This window comes from Leptinotarsa decemlineata, unplaced genomic scaffold (genome assembly GCF_025532065.1).
Source record: "Leptinotarsa decemlineata unplaced genomic scaffold, Ldec_3_MD MMD2_tig00026328_RagTag_RagTag, whole genome shotgun sequence".
Taxonomy (NCBI): Eukaryota; Metazoa; Arthropoda; class Insecta; order Coleoptera; family Chrysomelidae; genus Leptinotarsa; species Leptinotarsa decemlineata.
The window spans coordinates 35,976,979-35,995,912 of NW_027412688.1; the positions used below are offsets into that span (position 1 = coordinate 35,976,979).

At 37.0% G+C, this 18,934-nt stretch overlaps 1 protein-coding gene across 1 annotated transcript in view; it reads left to right on the forward strand.

The window, feature by feature from the left end:
• Positions 1 to 8,942: 8,942 nt before the first annotated feature.
• The window catches only part of ft (cadherin-related tumor suppressor fat), a 340,695-nt gene continuing 330,703 nt past the window's right edge, over positions 8,943 to 18,934 (forward strand). Inside the window, exon 1 of the mRNA XM_074182276.1 lies at positions 8,943 to 14,707. Within this exon, the coding sequence (XP_074038377.1) occupies positions 9,503 to 14,707 (5,205 nt within the window). The 5' untranslated portion in view covers positions 8,943 to 9,502. The remainder of the gene's footprint in view (positions 14,708 to 18,934) is intronic.

An 18,934-nucleotide genomic window follows, 5' to 3' on the forward strand; every position in this document is an offset into this window, starting at 1 on the left:
CTTTTTTCCCATTTTCATTTTAACACCCTGTATCTTGAGAACGAAGGATTTGTGGACCCAAGTTTATATGAACATTTCGTCTTAAAATTACCTAAAGAATCATCTGAATTTATGGTACATACAACACCCTGTATAATGGAAAATTAGTTGATTTGTTCATTTTAGGATGATACGAAAAGAAAGTATTTACCATTACTTACAAAGGTTTGCTGGAAAAAGGGAATAATTAAAAAACTTGATTCAATATAATTTTTCAAATATCTTGTTTGAAATTTACAAAAATATTATAATATTATTCAAAAAGTGTAAAATGTAATGTTACATTGAATAAAGTAATAGCAAATTAAACAAGATTATTCACAAAATATCTAATTTTGTATGAGCATTAAATATTGGGTTTCAGATTGTATCGGCTCCAAAGAAAATATGACTGCAATATTTTTTAATGAATAACAATTGATTCATCAGATTCCAGTGTCATTTATGAAATGAAAATTTTATACTGAAAAATGTACATACATATACAGTGTTTACTTTTGAAAATATGTTCATTTTCATTTAGAAAAATTATAATCAAGAATATAAGCTATACACACAAATATTATTCCACAACAAGTTGAATTGAATTGAATACATATAAGAATTATCATCAAATAAGTATAAAAATTATAACTTTTTGTCTGTTCAGGCGATATGTGGTAATAGGAGTAGTGCAAAAGCCTGTAACAAGAAGAAAAATCACAAAAATGAACAATTTTTCTCAATTAACAAGAAATCAATAATAATGCTTATCATTATGAGAAAGTATTGTGACTATAATGGGAAAATCAAAATTGGATTCCAGAAGGGATAAAATGGGGTGAACAAAAAGATTCACAACTTCAGTGGAAACGTTTTCCCACAAAATAAAATTTTCATGGTGGTACAAGAAAGAAAATTTGTCCAGAGAATGAGAAAACAAAAAATTTTTGAATTGATTTTTTTTCATTGAGTCACATTTTCTGAGAAATTTTTCAATAGAGAAGATACTTCTCTTTCACTCCATGTAAAAGTAGATAAAACAGAAGAAAACACTGTTAATCACATAAAAATGAATGATCTTCGTATGAGAAAATAATTAAAATAAAAAAATCAGTCTTTCCATTCTTTTGAAAAGTTTTAGGTTATGTGGAAAAATGGTTTAGACGAAAGTTTTGAATATTTATATTTTCTTCACCACTTCGAAACAACTTCAATTATATGATGGAATTGGCAGATATTTGATGAAAATACGTTACATTTTGATACGTTATGGAATACGTACTGAGGAAGCTATTTATAGCGAAACACGTGTTGTATTTTTAAACTGTTCAGTGGAAATCTCACAATGAAAAACTTATTCATTATTCAAAGCTGATTCATAAATTCACTAGAATCATTGTCAGGTTCAGCTAGAGACTGATCGCCTCCGGTATGCAAATCACTCGGGTTCCACCCTGTAGGATGATTATCTGGTCTTGTAAAGAGAGATTCCGGTTGAGTGTAAGGGACCGAACAAATGGCAACGTTTGTTTCCTAGTCAGAGCTGTCACTTTTTAAATCCACCTTGACCGGCCAGAGCGCCTGTAAAAAGCATGAATAATATTTTGGAATATTTCGAGAGAGGCAGGTACTCTGCAGCGAGAGGACATGGGCGGATCGAGGAATTCTTCGGGACCGAGAGAGAATGTGCAGAAGTCCGGTGATTTTTTTGGTGGGCTCGATTAATGGTAGATGGGCGTAATCGGGAAGTTCAATCTTGATTGATATCGTCTTTGAAGCTCTAGCAAATGTATTGGTATCTTAAATGAAGGCGATGGCTTGCATGCGTTCAAATAATTAACCACTATATTTTTTCTGTGAAACAATAGGATACATTTGTAGATGTGAGAAAAGAATCACTCGTTATGAGTTAGCCATTTTCGCGACAGTTTCACGGATGTATCACGTATAATCAGAATTTCCTAAACTTTGAAACTCTAAAATACCTTGTGATGCACTGTTTGGAACCTCTAGCGTAATAATGCATATTACTGAAGTGCTATCCCAACACCAAACTGTTATTTTTAACACATCGACAGTAATATTCTCAAATACTTACCTTGTCAATTTTTACTGATTCAACGGAGTTGGTTTCTAATTTTTCCTTGTTGGCCCTTCTTATCTTTCAAGCATTGTATTCAATTGTAACGGGTTTTTCCGGGTTGAAAACTGGAACAAAGATGACGCTAATAGAAGACTTATGTACCAATTGATTGTAAATCAAACCCTCGGGCACCACTTTTTCCTTGGTATGTCCCACCGGGAAAAATGATTGAAATTTACCTCGGAATTTTCATTTCGAACGAAGAAAATTACTTCAGTTTTAATAAAAATATACTTTCTCTATTGAATAATTCACATCCCCGAGCGTAATTTGAGTAGGCAATGTACTTTTCATTGAGAATTAAATAATCACCTAATATATGTGTGAAATCATAACGTATTATTTCATGTGAAGAGAATTACTAACTGGACGATGGGTATTCCCCCTTAGTGAAATGTAAATTTTCGCCATCTCTTTATCGAATGTAAAATTACGCTTGTATTTGTGAGTGATTATTGTATTGTTCATTCTTGTCTACAGAAGCGCATCGGTTTGTCTGACGTGTGCATTAGAATATTTTTGTTGTTGGTGAAAATAAGTAAAGAAGGTGAGTACATTTCTTATAAAATTTCAATAACTAGTCCAATAAACAGATGAATTCATTGAGTTTTCTCGTTATTCATTAAAGAGTGTTTTTTTATTACAAGTATACCCTAACCTCACATCGCGAATTATTTCATACTGTATGGAATAGTACAACATATTTTAACTGATTTTCAAATAATTACAGTACATATATTTGAAAATGTTTGTGATAATTACTGAATGGTATTGAGAAAAAGAGATATACTCGATAGTAGTGGCGTGAATTATCAGTGACGCCGTATGCACTATCCATTTTAAAAATGAATTTCGATGAGAAATAAAGTTTCGTATTGGTGGTTGCAAATATCGGACAATATTAAATCGTAATTTCATTCACCTGAAAAATATCTGAACGTTTTATTCGCATCTCTCATAATTTTGGAAAAATTTGAGGATTTGTGATTCTTATTATTGAACTTGAAAACATTTTTGCGATGGAAGGCAAGTTGAAATTGAAGGAATCGAGAAACACTTTAGGACCTTTTGTTGAAGAGGTGAACAAATCACTTCATCACCACTTCATACCATATCATTATAGTTATATTTGCTATATTTTAGAAAATGTTGGAAAACATTTGGAAAAATCAAATTTTTTATTTAAACGGTTGAATATGTATCAAAAATTTTTGAGAAATATTAATATTGAATTCAAACTAGTAGTAGTTTTTCTCTAGGAATGTGTGTTCGTCAACTTACTGTGTTTTTAGATTTCTAAACCTATTCATTTGATGATATTTTATTTCTCTTTTAGGATAATACCACCATGAGCAAGAAAGAAAATGTGTAATTTGAAGAAGGGTTTTTTTATTTTGTACTGTTATTTGACTTTTTTGAAAATGAAAAAAAATGTTTTGTAGAATTTCATTTCAAGAATGTATATGAACTTATTTTGTATATACATAATTTTTTTAATATATCAATGTGTAATATGTCTTGTGCATTCAATTATCTAAATTATGAGGAAAAATGGTCACTTAAGAGTCAAGAGTCAACATCCGATTGAGGTATATATAGGTATATATAGTGTATTCAAAACTACTCTGAATACGGACCTTCTTACAACGGAATATCCCAAGGTAATATAACCCGTAAATGAAAAATTACAATGTAAAATTTTATCAGACTATAGAATTCCACTGTGAAATTATATAAAAGTGTAAAATTTTACTGTAAAATTCTGTGAAGAGTGTAACATCTCGATATAAATTTATATCGCAAATTTACCCTATAAAGTTTTATTTCAACACAAAAGTACACTCAAAATGAAAAATTACACTGAAAAATTCCACACTTTTCTTCGGAGTAGAATTACAAAATAATATTCCGCATGGAATGTGAGATCACACACGAAAGTAATTTCTCGCTAATATGGGCGGTAATTAAATTGCCACCGGTACCGGTGGAAAAATTTTTACCAGTGCAGTTCCTGGATATCAATCAGTGGAGGTATCCAGAGGTCAGTTAATTTTGACAACAAGAGGAATACTAGCCGATATAGGCTTCGATTACATCCATTTGTAGTTGTTACCTGCTTGTCTAAAAAGCTTTTTACTTCTGCCATCTTAGCTACACACACTTTAATCCTGATGCTGAATTGGAAAATTCGTCTCAAAAAAAATTAAAGAGGTCGTTAAAAACCTCTGATTAGCTACACAAAAATGACTTTTGTTGATGTTGATTATTTGATTGAGGTCTTTCACGGAAAAAATTTGAATAATAACGGGTCCATATGAGATCACTGAAGCACTCCCGAACGTGGTACTTTGACTGGCTCAAAAACAGGAACTTCACTGTTACACATACTTATTAGACTCTATTCTAGTTTTGCAACTAACAAACTGTGGTGTGCAAGTACTCTATCGAAGGCTTTGGAAAAGACTGTATGTATAGAGTCAACTAACATTCAGTATCTAGAGCATTTATGATATGATGTTCATATTGCAATGAGTTTTTAAAAGTGTATTTTGCAACAAAACCCGTGTTGTTCATTGTTCATAACATTTTGAAAATCCTATGATGGCTTTCTTTTATAGTATGTTTCACTCTAAAAGGTGTTGTCTTATCAAACGTAATTAACTACCTGGTTCAATATCATTGTCTAGTGTAGTTTAATATTGCGATTCTGATGTTCTCTTTATTTGATTCGGGTTTTACAACTTCTAATTGGTTTTATTATAATCGTTTAGCTAATACCATATACAGTGAAAACTACTATAACCAAACAGTCTTGCAATACAGATTGATGGCACACACCATCGTGTCCAAGTTCATTTTGAGAACCACTTTAATGAATTGGTTCTGTGAAATTATGTTTGTACAGAACGTACCCATCTGTGAAGGGATTTGAACTGGTTGACAATTTCCATGGAAATAAATGTGCCAAGTGTGTTATTTCTCTTATATATCGATTTAGTGAGTGCAAACATTAATCGTACATTTAGAGTTGGAACTTTATTAACTTTTTAGTATAATCATGACCTGTAGAAAAGTAAATGGAAAAGATATAAAAGTGGCTTGCCATTTTCAATAATTTTTATTTTATTTTAATTTAATTTCAGGGGTTTTTCCTTGATGTATTTTTTTTCAACTATTCATTTCAATTCTCAATTTTTATTTCTTCTTTCAGGGATATCAAATCATAGGGAAGCGGAGGTACGTGCGGTTACAATTTTTAGATAGTTATTGGCAATATGACAAAAGCTATCAAATTATTTATACATTTGATTGCTTTTATCGTTAATATGTCTATTCAGATATTGAAATATGATTGAAAAATAGTTAAAATTTATGTAATTTTTTCACAGTGGACAATTTAACAAAAAAGGTCGATTGTAACAACTCCATAGAGACCATCTTGGTAAGGGGAGATAAATACGCTTACTTATATTGAGGAATCGATCTGTCAAGTAGAGCCCAAGGTCTTGAATTTTAACGTACGATCCCGATTACCGACGAAAATATTTCATCGAAAGTTCATTGAAGAAGAAGTCACTTATCAAGGGCACCTGGCGCACATATAGGTAGGTTTAGCCTTCCCCTCTCCGATTTGAGTTGGCCGTGTTTAAACATGTTATGTTCCTTCCTCTTGTCCTTATTATTATTTTTAATCACGTTTCAGTTGAGATTATGTGAGACAAAAATTACCTAATTTCAACTTGAATTTTCCAAATCCGTCTTATTTTAGTAACATACTATTTTTATAAAATTCTGTTCAGCTGACGTGATATCTTTGACATCTATTGAGATCGTTTGTTTTTTCATTTAACGAAAGACGTAATTTTCCACAGTGCTAATATTTGCAATTAAAGCTGTTGCTAGTTTCATATTTGGCGAAGGCGTACACATTTATAAGAACGTAAACCATTCAAGCGGCAGCAGTCAAGATTAGAGAAAACAAAATTTGGCCTACTAGTACGGATTTCGTTTTGTCTGAGTGAAAACATCTGTCCCAGATAAAGTTTCAAGATAGGGTTTTCAAGATTGTAGGTTCTGAATAGGTTTCTGTTCTAATCGCACATTTGAATCTCCGAAAATTCTGAATACAAGTTATATTTGATGAGTAGTGTATACATAGTAATTTAATGGTTTACACTATTTTATTTTTTGAAAATATTTGATCGAGGAACCTCGTTTATTTCAAAACAGTTTTATGAGGTGAGTATCGCGGTTTCCTTATGTTTACATAGGTACATTTTTTGTTCTTAGGTATATTTGGAATAAAATAATAGAAAATGGTATAATCCGTATATAGTAAAAGAGGAAATGTTGGAAATTTGTGAAACATTGTTCTATCTCAGTCAAGTTTCTCCTAATAGATGGTTTGGAAGACGCATTGTATAGGTATCTAAGTTTTCTCGATTTGAGCCTACTTGACTATTTAGCTAAAGTATATCATCACAGATCTAATAACAACAATAGATTAAAAAACATAAATCTGTCAAATTATCCTGGAAACGATACAAAATATAAAAAAATAGCAGCGCCTCCACCACCGTTAAAAAGCAAGAGGCGTTCATCATCATGAACATTAGATTTGAAATGTTTTGTATTTTGATGTTTACTCCAGTGATGACACTGAAAATATAATAGGTAGGTACTTTCTAAATGAAAATTTAGATATGAATTCGAAATAGGTAGGTATTTTATGTTGGTGAATGAAGAATTGAAAACCGTTTGTTTCAAGGCGGTTGACAATAATTCATGGTGAATTTCAATAGTTCGCACTTTTATTGTCTAATATTATATGAAATTCCTGAAAGAATCAATAAAATCCAAATGAATAGCTGAAAATAACAATTATATTAAGGAAAAGTACAAGTAACAACAGAAAATTGAACAATATATTAATGAAATAAAAATTGAAATATTTCAAGCCAAGTTACTTCACGACGTTTCGATTGTTATAATCCACAATCGTCTTCGGGTGATGACTGGACACTCATTTCAGGGTTTTTTGCTTTTTATAATTGCATATTCAGCTATTCATTTCAATTTTATTGATTCTTTCAGGGATTTCAAATCATTTTATATCATATTAGACAATGTGAGTCTGAACTACCTAATCAAATTCAATTGAAAACCATCTGTAATGAATTGTGATTAGCACACACATTTAACAGTGGTAGTGTCGCACTCCAAGAGGAATGAAAGAAAAGTTATATTTTATAAATAAAAAATATAGGTGTGTTTCGAGAATTTTCAATAATTTCGTTTATTCGGATGATAATAAATTAATGCATTATCCTATGGCCGTATTGTTTCAAAATTTATTAATATCTTCACATTACAGTGAAGTCATGACAAAGATGATTACGTTAACAGTTTGGAAGTTCAAAAACGTCATGAATTTAATTGAAAATGCATGTGTCTTCTTCATTAGGTATCATAACATCAAATAAGTGAAATTTTGCACAATCGATTTTTATATAAGATAAAAATAACAAAAAAATATTTACAGCGGTTAATTCGTATTTTGCAAATACAGTTTGCAAAACAATTACTCGTGTTTCACTATAGAATAAAGTGTAAAGTACCTAAGTACGCAACCATGGATTTTTATAAAAGTTTTTACCAATTTCGTTACATAGAATTCAACACATCTAAAAATACCTAGTCTTGAAATATTATATGTTCAATTTGGTCAAGATATTTTCTTGTATGAAATACCCACAATGTACTCGTAGGTAGATACCTAAAATAATTCGATTCAGAGATATATAGAAGGCACCTAAAATTTCTTTTCTCCATTCGAGTAATGTCATTATTTTGACTAATTCGATTATTTTTTTCCGCACTCATACAGTTTCCAGTCATCTATATTATCACATCTTGAGGTTTTTATACATTAAGAATGAATAAAAGCAATTCATAGCATTTTTACAAATTCATTCATTCACGATAGGTACCTATCAGGTATAGAATAAATTAAACAGCACTGACATTTAATCAAAATCATTCTATCCGAATACTTTTGTCGACACACCCTGTACAACCTCACGCTGATAAATACGCAATAAAAAAAAAAGGATTCGAGATCAATTCACTTATCTACGAATATGCATTAAAAACTCCCCGAAAATATAAAATTTAGGCATCGACAATAGATCGTAATTCCACTAATACCGTCATCACGTCTACTAAATCGATTAGTAATTTTCACAATCATATCTACAGCTTTCAGTGATGTATTTTTTATTATAGGGTTTGCTTTCCGACTTCTCATTAAAATCTCTTTGTATAGAAACCACAATATCTTTCAACAGAATAAGTAAGAGACAGACATGGTATTTAAACAAATATCTATATTCATGATAGGTATCGGAATAAATTGAACATCACGGGCATTTATTCAGGATTTATCCACACGAATACTCTCCGGCACACCCTGTACAACCTCACGCTGATCAAACATGAGCCTCGACCAATAACTTATCAGAAAAATCAGGATCCGACATCAATTCACTTTTCTACGCATATGCATTAGAAACCTCCCGAGAACGCCACAAAAAATAGGCACCTACAATAGATTTACGATCCGAACCCGACTCGCCTGACACTCTCATAAATATTGTTTATGTTCGAGTCTGAAGCACAGGTGATATGGCAACGCCGACAGGTTGCCATTGGATCGCGTTACTCGTACTCCTCCCCAGGTAAACCGAAGAACGAGGTTCAGTCTTCAGTCGAGTGACCGCGATTGCGTCGTGCACAGGTAAAAACCACGAGCTTCGGTGCCGTGCACATGTGAAGTCATTCACCGCGAAAAGTAAACAAAAACAATATCGCATCAGTGCATCGCGCTTCGCGTTCAGTTCGCAATTCGGGTCCGCGACTACCCCAGAAAGTTAACTGACTTGTGCTCCATCGAGTGCTCTCTCTCTCGCGAGAGATTACAGTGACCCGCCGCGGTTGAATAACCTCCAGCGGCTACTAAAGTGACCGAATTCCTGGTGACAAAACCCGAAACAAGTGACAGTGCTCGCGATCCCCGGGCTTCTATGTTTTCATAGAACTTCTCAAAGGACCCCGTCTGTGATCGGCCATATTGCATACCACATCGAGTGAGAACCAGCATCTAACCGAGGCGCGACAGACGGAGATGCCTGCGCTCTCCAGAGGCTGAATAACTCGATAGGCGGGGAGGGAGACTGTGGAATGTTAGAGCTCTTCAGCTTCTAACGCACGTGTATCAAGAAATGTTATATTTCGGTTTGTGAACTGTGCTAATTTCGAACGATGCGGTAGTGGATTAAAATGTGGGGATTACTGTGTTGGTTGTTGACTTTTGGGGGGATGATGCTCGCTGGGGCACGAACCCCCGGTCCTGGACCAGGACCAGAGCCCTACTTGGGCTACTCCACGCAAATGCAGTCTCGCGCTGTCGACACCCGAGTTACTCTAGACGTTCTCGAGGGCCAACCCGAAGGGACCATCGTGGGGAAGATCCCGACGAAACCGGGTTTCACGTACCGCTTCAATGAGCCCCCCAAAGAATTTACTCTGGATGCTAACACCGGTGAGATCAGGACCAACGTAGTATTGGATAGGGAGGCATTGAAAAACGACAGATGTGATTTGGTAATTTTATCTAGTCAACCAACTTACCCTATAGAAGTACGCATCGTAGTCGTGGATATCAATGACAATGCTCCCGAATTTCCTGAACCAAGCATCGCAGTATCTTTCTCCGAAAGCGCCTCAGCAGGAACTCGTCTCCTGCTGGATGCTGCCACCGACAAGGACGTCGGCATCAACGGCGTTAGCGACGACTACAGAATAATTGCAGGCAATAAGGATGACAAGTTCAAGCTGGTAGTAACTCCAAATCCAACTGGTGAAACTTCCTACCTACACCTTGAAACCACAGGAAAATTGGACAGGGAAACTCAAGGCTATTACACGCTGAACATTTCGGCCAGAGATGGGGGCACTCCCTCACGATACGGTTACCTCCAAGTCAACGTAACCATCTTGGACGTAAACGACAACCCTCCTATCTTCGAGTTGAGCGACTACATCGTATCCTTGAACGAAAGCGTACCTCCTGGCACCCCAGTGCTGCAAGTAGTAGCGATAGACAACGACATGGGCGACAACAGCAAAATAACCTACTACCTAGCCGATACCGAGCACCAATTCACCGTGGATCCCGAAACGGGAATAATTTCGACGACAGAACTACTAGAATGTCCCCAACAAAATTGCCTGCACCCCACCAAGCCAGGAGGCGGCTGTCCTAAGAGCTGCGTTTTCACTGTTTTCGCAAGGGACCATGGGACCCCCAGACAAGATGGTAGGACTTATGTTACAGTAAACTTACTCGATGCCAACGATCACGACCCCATAATAAAGTTCAGATACTTCCCTTCCACTGCAGGATTCGCCACTGTCGACGAAAATGCAGGAAACGGATCTGTTGTAGCTGCGGTCTCTGTAGTGGACCAGGATGAAGGGTTGAATGGAGAAACGACAATCAGAATCGTGTCCGGCAACGAGCTGAACCATTTTCGGCTCGATTACACCCCTAGCTTCGACATTGTCAGGGTGAATGGCGTGCTAGACCGTGAGGAAATTTCCAAGTATAATCTCACGGTCGTGGCCACTGACAAGGGCACTCCTCCTCGTACCGCAACTGCATTTTTAATAATCCACGTGAACGACGTAAATGATCATGAACCTGTGTTCGAGAAAAGTGAGTATTCCGCTATTCTCAGCGAGCTCGCGCCTCCAGGCACCTACGTGGCTGGGATTACAGCCACGGACGAAGACACCGGAGTCAACGCACAAATTTACTACGCCTTCGTGTCCGGTAATGAAAATCAGTGGTTCTCCATTAACGTAGACTCGGGGTTGATCACCACAAAAGCGTCACTGGACAGGGAAATCCAGGGGACCGTCGAACTGAACATCTCCGCCAGGGATGGTGGCCCCAACCCCAAGTGGGCACACACGCAGTTGAAGGTGACGATTTTAGATGAAAACGATGAGGCCCCGGAGTTTTCTCAGTCGCGGATAAATGTCAGCCTGTCAGAAAGCGCCGCACCAGGTACACTCGTAGCAATGCTCACAGCTTCAGATCATGATCAAGGGACCAATGGAAGCGTGGCGTACACCCTCCACCCGGCTGTCAGGCAACGATATGACGATACTTTTGCTCTAGATTCCTTAACAGGACAACTCACCACCAAGAAAAAACTTGACAGGGAAAAGATATCTAGTTACGAGGTCAACGTTATCGCTAGAGACCAGGGAATACCTTCACAGTCATCCACCGCCACAGTTTATCTCTCCGTTCTCGACATGAACGACAACAATCCTGAATTTTACCCCCAGAAATACTTTGTTCCTGTATCGGAGGACACTCGACCGGGGACATCCATCGTGAAGGTCAGCGCAACAGATATGGATGAGGGTGAAAATGCTATGATCACCTTCAGGCTAGAGAACGGAGGCGACGGGTTGTTTACAGTAGACGAATGGACGGGAGTTGTTACGCTACGTGGCTCCTTGAAGAACATTCCCAAACCCATGCATCGGCTAAAAATATCAGCTAGAGATCACGGAGACAAACGAGCTTTAGAAGATGCCACGGTTGAAATAATCAAAGACGCTTATCTGGAAGAGCTGCACTTCAACAACTACGGAGGATATGAGTTCCAGTTAGTTGAAGACCCCAGTGACCAATTGCTTTTCACCAAAAGAGACGTAGGTTCAGTGCACGTTAGGAACAGTGATGCCACCTACTCCATAGTGTTTGGAGACCCCAACTTCAACTTCCACATAAACGAAAATACGGGAAAGATCACCACGGCGAAGAAAATCGACAGAGAGCAGACGATGACTTACAGCTTGACTGTGATTGCTCGTGTTGGATTGTCATATGGTAAAACTCTCGTGAACATCGTCATACAAGACTTGAACGACAATCGACCTATCTTTGTACGTGATAAAGAAGAAATAAAGCTTTTCGAAAATGCAGCTGTAGGCCAGGAAGTTTATCTAGCACGAGCGAGGGATTTGGATGCAGGAATCAATAGTAGGGTGACCTACAGCTTGTCTTACAACCCCGGCGACCAATTTCGAATATCAGAAGCAACAGGAGTAATTTATTTAAACAGACCCATCCGAGCCGAACCAGGTACTGTTCTGCATGTGGAAGTCAAAGCTACCGATGGAGGAGAGCCCCCACTTTCATCTAAACATTCGCTAATGATAAGCATCGAAGATGTGAATGACCACACCCCAGTTTTCGATCATACTTCATACGAAACGTCGCTTCTGGAATCGACGCCTGTGAACCACAGGTTCTTTGCCTTAGCAGCTAGTGATGCGGATTTGGGGGCCAACGGAAGGATTTCCTACGCTATTTCGGAAGGAAACAACGAGGAGAAATTTGGAGTGTTTCCCGATGGCTACCTGTATGTGCGCAAACCTTTGGATAGGGAGGATAAGGATTACTACTCGTTAACTGTGATGGCGCAAGATGCTGGAGACCCTTCGCGGTCTTCCATGGTGCCCGTGGTGATTCACGTCATCGATGAGAACGACAATAGCCCAGAGTTCACAAACGGAACTTTTACTTTCAGCATCAGGGAGAACGAACCTCCTGATTCTTTCGTAGGAAAATTGACAGCCACTGACAGAGATATTGGCAGGAACGCCGAATTGATTTTCTCGCTCTCCAGTTCTCAGAATAGCTTCGCCATCGACCCGAAAAATGGTTTCATCAAGACATTGCACGTGTTCGATCGCGAGGAGCTAATGTCGACCACAGGTCAGAACTTTATCTCACTGGAAGCTATTGTAGCGGATAATGGGGTGCCAAGATTACGCGACAAGGTGAAAGTCAACGTATACGTAACAGACGTCAACGATAACCCTCCAAAGTTCCTGCGTGCTCCGTATAAAGTGCAGATTTCAGAAGGATCGTCTATTGGAGCCCAAGTGCTACGAATTTATACAACCGATGCCGACGAAGGCTTGAACGGCGACGTCTTTTACAAAATATCAGGCGGCAACGACGACGGACGCTTCGAAATTGACGACGCCACTGGTCAGATCAATCTCGTTCGCCGTCTCGACCGAGAAACGATCTCCAAGTACACCCTTGTCGTCGTGGCCCACGACGTCGGCCTCTCACAACAACTCAGCGCGTCTACCACCGTCTCCATCGACATCCTCGACGAGAACGACAACGCACCGGAGTTCACCCAGACGGAGTCGAGGATTTCCGTGAGCGAGACCACTCCGGTGAACACAGAACTTATTCAGTTCAGGGCGAGCGATTTAGATCTAGGCGTGAACAGCGAGGTGGTGTATTCAATTACGGCAGGAAATAGGAAAGACACCTTTCACGTCGACCCGCTGACAGGAGTGCTGCATTTGCATAAACCGTTAGACTACGAAGATCTCGCAGGCTATCAGCTCAACATCACGGCATCTGATAATGGCAATCCGAGATTATCTACAACTGTTTTGTTCAGCGTAGCCGTCGAGGATGCAAACGATAACCCGCCGGCGTTCGCTAGCACGGCCATCGTGAGGCAGATCCGCGAGGGAATTCCCATACACACCCCCATAGTGACCGTGACTGCAGACGATCCCGACTCGGGGTTGAACGGGAAGGTTTCCTACGCGATTTCCAATCAAGATCCGGAAGACGGGAAAAGGCACTTTGGAATCAACCCGATTACCGGGGTGATTCACACCCTGCTGCCCATAGATCGAGAAACCATCGACACCTTCAGACTCACCGTGGTGGCAACCGACCAGGCAGAGCCCGTTTCCAGCAGACTGTCTGCCGACAAATTGGTTACCGTCATCGTGGAAGACGTAAACGACAACGCTCCAATATTCGTCTCCATGAACTCTGCGGTGCTTCCCAAAACCGACAAAAGCTTCCACACAGGGGAAGTGCCCATAATGACAGTATTCGCTAGGGACCTGGACTCAGCCACCAATGGGCTCGTTACCTACGAGCTAGCAGGCGGAAATAGCGACTTATTCAGACTATACCAGAGTTCAGGGGCGCTAAAACTCAGGAGACCGATCCACAATCCGGAACCTACCTATAGACTTTCCGTCAAAGCCACCGACGAAGCAGTTCAAAGTGAACGCAAGTCCTCTGAGGCATACTTGACCATCATAGCTACTAACGGGGTGGAGAACGGCCCCAAATTCGAGAGCGAACTCTTCTCTGGTGACGTTTTCGAAAATGAACCCACCGGTACCAGCATACTCACCGTTTTCGCCAAGTACCATTCCGGGGAAGTGGAGTATTATGTGACTAATGTGACGGGTGGTGGTGTGCAAGTTGACAGATTGTTCGACATCGATACCAAATTGGGTGTTTTATCTACTGCGACCGAGTTGGATCGAGAACTGGGAGTTGACACGTACGAGATTGAAGTTTATGCGATTGTGACCGGTGCCAATATGGTGAGAACGTCGAAAACTAAGGTGAGTCGATGGAAATATTGAATTTACTGTACCTGCTATAAATGATAAAAACACATACCAAATGAATACCTATATTAATTTATTATATATTAGCACTTCCTTCACTTTAATATCTGCAAAGATTATTTATTAATATACTGCATCAAAATTGATTATTGAAACTTGCTCTCGTTAACTTCGTGCGGGATACGGTTTAAGTTGAAATAACTTTTTGTGCTCGAATATATTTTTTGTTTTGACGGTATCTGAAAATTTACTATAATAAATATATTTATCCCTGACTACTTAGAATTTTAACCACTTCAATTAACATATAAGAAAGTCGAAGTTAGTACGTGAAGTACAAATATATAGTTGTTATTTTTGTGTCACATTTATTCTATGAATACTGCCAACAAAATGCAGCTATAATTTTTCAGAAATCACAACTTTTTATTCTTAAAAAAGGAACAGTATTCAATTTTACATTTTGATATGTATTTACTCACCTCAGTTTGATGGAATGGAAAATATGGAATTTTGTACAAGAATTTTTTTCTGATGTAGGCAGTGAAGAGCATGTAATACCTACATGTTCTTCATTTCATGTAATACAAATTCAACAGATAGAAAATTCATGATACATCTCCTAAAGATGTAAACTCGGTTGGTGAAACGCGCTTCGAGAAGTGTATTGCAGTTCATTTCCATTTCCAAGAATAAATAATCGAATCAACATCTTTCTAATATAAAATACCACTATTTATGTCACTGAACAAATCTCTCAGTAAGTACTGAATACTATCCACAAGTAATAGGCTAACAACAAATTGGAGATTAGGAAGACAATAAACCAACAAGAGAAATATCTAGGATTCGAGCATTCCTTCTTGATTCACCTCCAAATACGAGTAAATAACTGCTTAACATCGCGCAAATCGGAAGTTAAGACCTGCAGGATAATCTAGGGTCGTTTATAATTTTCAATTATGTCATTAGGATTGTGTAGTGCCTTAATGAGGGGATTACCACCGCGACCGAGTGTTATAAATAAGCCTGCAAAATAGTTTATTGCACAAGCAGGCGTTGTCCTCCGTTTCGCACTTGTTATTGGGGCATGAAACTTTCAAATATAGCATTTAACCGAAGCCTGATAACTGAAGGTGTTAATTTTATGGTTTTTCAAGCATAATGTTGTATATTAAGCTGGACGAAATAGGGAGTGAATGATTGAAACAACATTCTCTTTGGGAGTTTTGAAACAGAAATTTTTATAAAAATATTGCATTTGCATAATACTTCACACACTGTTGACAAACAAAGTTATTTGAATTCAACATTGTATAATGTCAAGATGTCAACGAAGTTTTGAAATATGAAATTATGTCAATGTTGTTGATTGACAACTGAAATATTCGATATAATACAAGGTACTCTCCGATATCAGTTTGTTGCCATTTCGCCACTATCCAAAATTTCCTCAAGATTTCTTGAAATATACTTGGAATAATTATGATTTGATTTATATCGGGACAACTTCTAGGCTATTATCTTCACACAAAAGTGAAATACGATTAAACAAAAATTTGTTTGTACGTACCTACTGACAAGCTTTTTTTTCTCGAAACAGGTCACTAAATTAAATTTGATGGAACAAAAGTTTCACTTTCATAATAAAACCTATCCAAAACGTTTTTCCTAGAAATGAACCAATTCAAAAATCGGAATGATGTGAACAATAAAACATATTTTGAATGAGAAAGTAATATTTTTAATTAGATATTCACTAAAGATCGATCAATTTTGTTAATTCCCAATTTCAAAATGAATTACATGCTGTATAAATGAATCAGTAGCTTCGAATATAACATCACTCATGTCAATTATTTCGAAAGTTTGGCACTATTAAACTCAATGTCTAAATTTTGGCATTCTACTCCTCCATCAATTCATAAACAGTGGAAATTTTTTGTCATAGTTATTATGAACGGGTAAGTGTAACTTTCAACAAAATAATTCAGGTGAACTGGAAATGCCTGATAATCATTTTTTTATGTAAAGTTCATAGAATACATTTGTATCGAATATTTTTCTCGAACAATTCATTTTATAATACTATGTAAGAATGAAATAAACATTCAACCTATTCCAACAATTCAATTTCGATGAAATAAAACGTATCTGTACATTTCAAATCTATGTTTTCACGGAAATAATATAAATTTATGAACTTTAATTTATATGTCATGCATCATGAAAGGTGCAATCGCATCAGCCGTATCTATGCAATGAAAACAGTTTTCCCACACCAGAACAAAACTACCGCCTCTAAAAACGTGCGTTTCGCTTATCAAGTTAGCATCATCAGGAGATGACTGGTTAGCGAAACGCTCCTCGAGCGTGAAAACCTTGTCAAGCTACAAATATCAGAAAATAATTGATGCAGTAAGTTTATAATTTGGGCCTCTTAATCTATTATGGGTATTTTCAGTTTTGTTATGGAAAATTGGGAAAAGTTTTCTACTCGAAAAAAGTTCTTGAATCTTTTACGTCCACCAGATGGTGGACCTAGCGATTTATTATAATTGCTCTCGTTTACCCCCATCGGAGCCACCCCGCATGACACAAACCCAAGCACCGACATTAATATCGTTAAATGTTTGCTATGTTTCCGAATGAAAACGAGAGATTAAATGAAAAAACAATAAATCCAAGATGTAATTGAACAAGTTGTTCCATATTATAAATAATGAAAATGTAGGTACACCGCTATGTATGCATCATGCGATGCCGGCCGCGGTAGAGAGAGACGGAGCAGAAAAAAGCAGATAAACCTCGTGTAGTGACCATAGTGACCCATGCTGCGGAGTCCGGACGGCATCAACTGCGTCACATTTTTATAAAACTGAACGCGAATGTGGTTCTCAGCCGTTTCATATAATCATCAGACTATTGGAATATTTATGGGAATATCTCCGACGAAGTTTCGAGTAGAAAATTATTTTCATGTGACAGTACCTACCTATATTACTTAAGTAGTCCTTAGATCCTTGTTTTATTTGAACTAGTCAGCGAGATCAAAAACAGTTTTCGGCATGCCATTTCTCAACAAGTAAAATGATACAGCAGGATTTTTTATTTCCATTTATTTTATTGCAGAAGTCACACATTGAAAATCGAGCGATTTTGGTTCAATATTTTATGACATATACTATAAAACCTCCCACATATGGGAAATACCTAATAAAACTCATGCACAAGTATGATACAAGACGACGTCATCAATTTCAACGTTCCCGAACATTGAAATCAACTGTACAGAGTTTTCATTATGACGTTAAAGAACAAGAATATTCAATAATTCACCTCAAGACATTCAGGGCGATATGTTACGTTATTCATTAAATAAACTATGACAAATTAAAAATATCCCTTCAAAAACCATCCATTATTTAGTCATATAGGAAAACTGATCTTTTGATCTTCACTATTGTGATTTAAGTAATGTTATACTTATACATTTACTACTTTTAATCATAAATGTCGATAAGATAAATCTAATATATTATGTGTTATGTGTATCTTTTTCTTTCTTTCTTTCTTTAGAAAAACATAAAGTTACTCAAAATTGTATACCTACATTTTCTATGATCTATGATTAACCTCACTAACAAGTGAAAACTTCAGTGAATAAGTCATGGTATTTATTTTGCCTTGTAAACATTTGTTCTGTACTTGATTTTACTTGTTTTATATTGGCGAAATAAATGCTATTCTATTCTATATTAACAAAAAATTGAATGTTGTGTGAAAGGTTAAATGGATATCCAGAACCGATAGATAGTACAGTGCAAGAAAATATTAGATGTCTTCAACGCCGGAAAAATATCAGCAATTTTTTCTACTTATATTTAAAGAGAACTTTCTGCTTCAAAACCAACCAGGAACAATTGATTCCCACAAATAAGATTGAAAAATATTGACTAGATCTGTCAGGAAATATCATGAAAATCACTTGTGAGTAGAAATTATTTCGCCTGAGCTCTTATGTGAATTTTATAAACAAAGAAATAAATGGACCGAAAAAGAATGTTTGCATACAGAAACGCTTCAGTAATTTTTCTCATCAGCAGGTCTAATTTGTTTTGTGTTTATTCAGTTGTCAGTTTTAGACTGGTTTTGTACTCTATTCTCGAGTTTTTTCTATTCATTTAACAGATATATCATCGTGGGTTCTGTTAGTTTAAA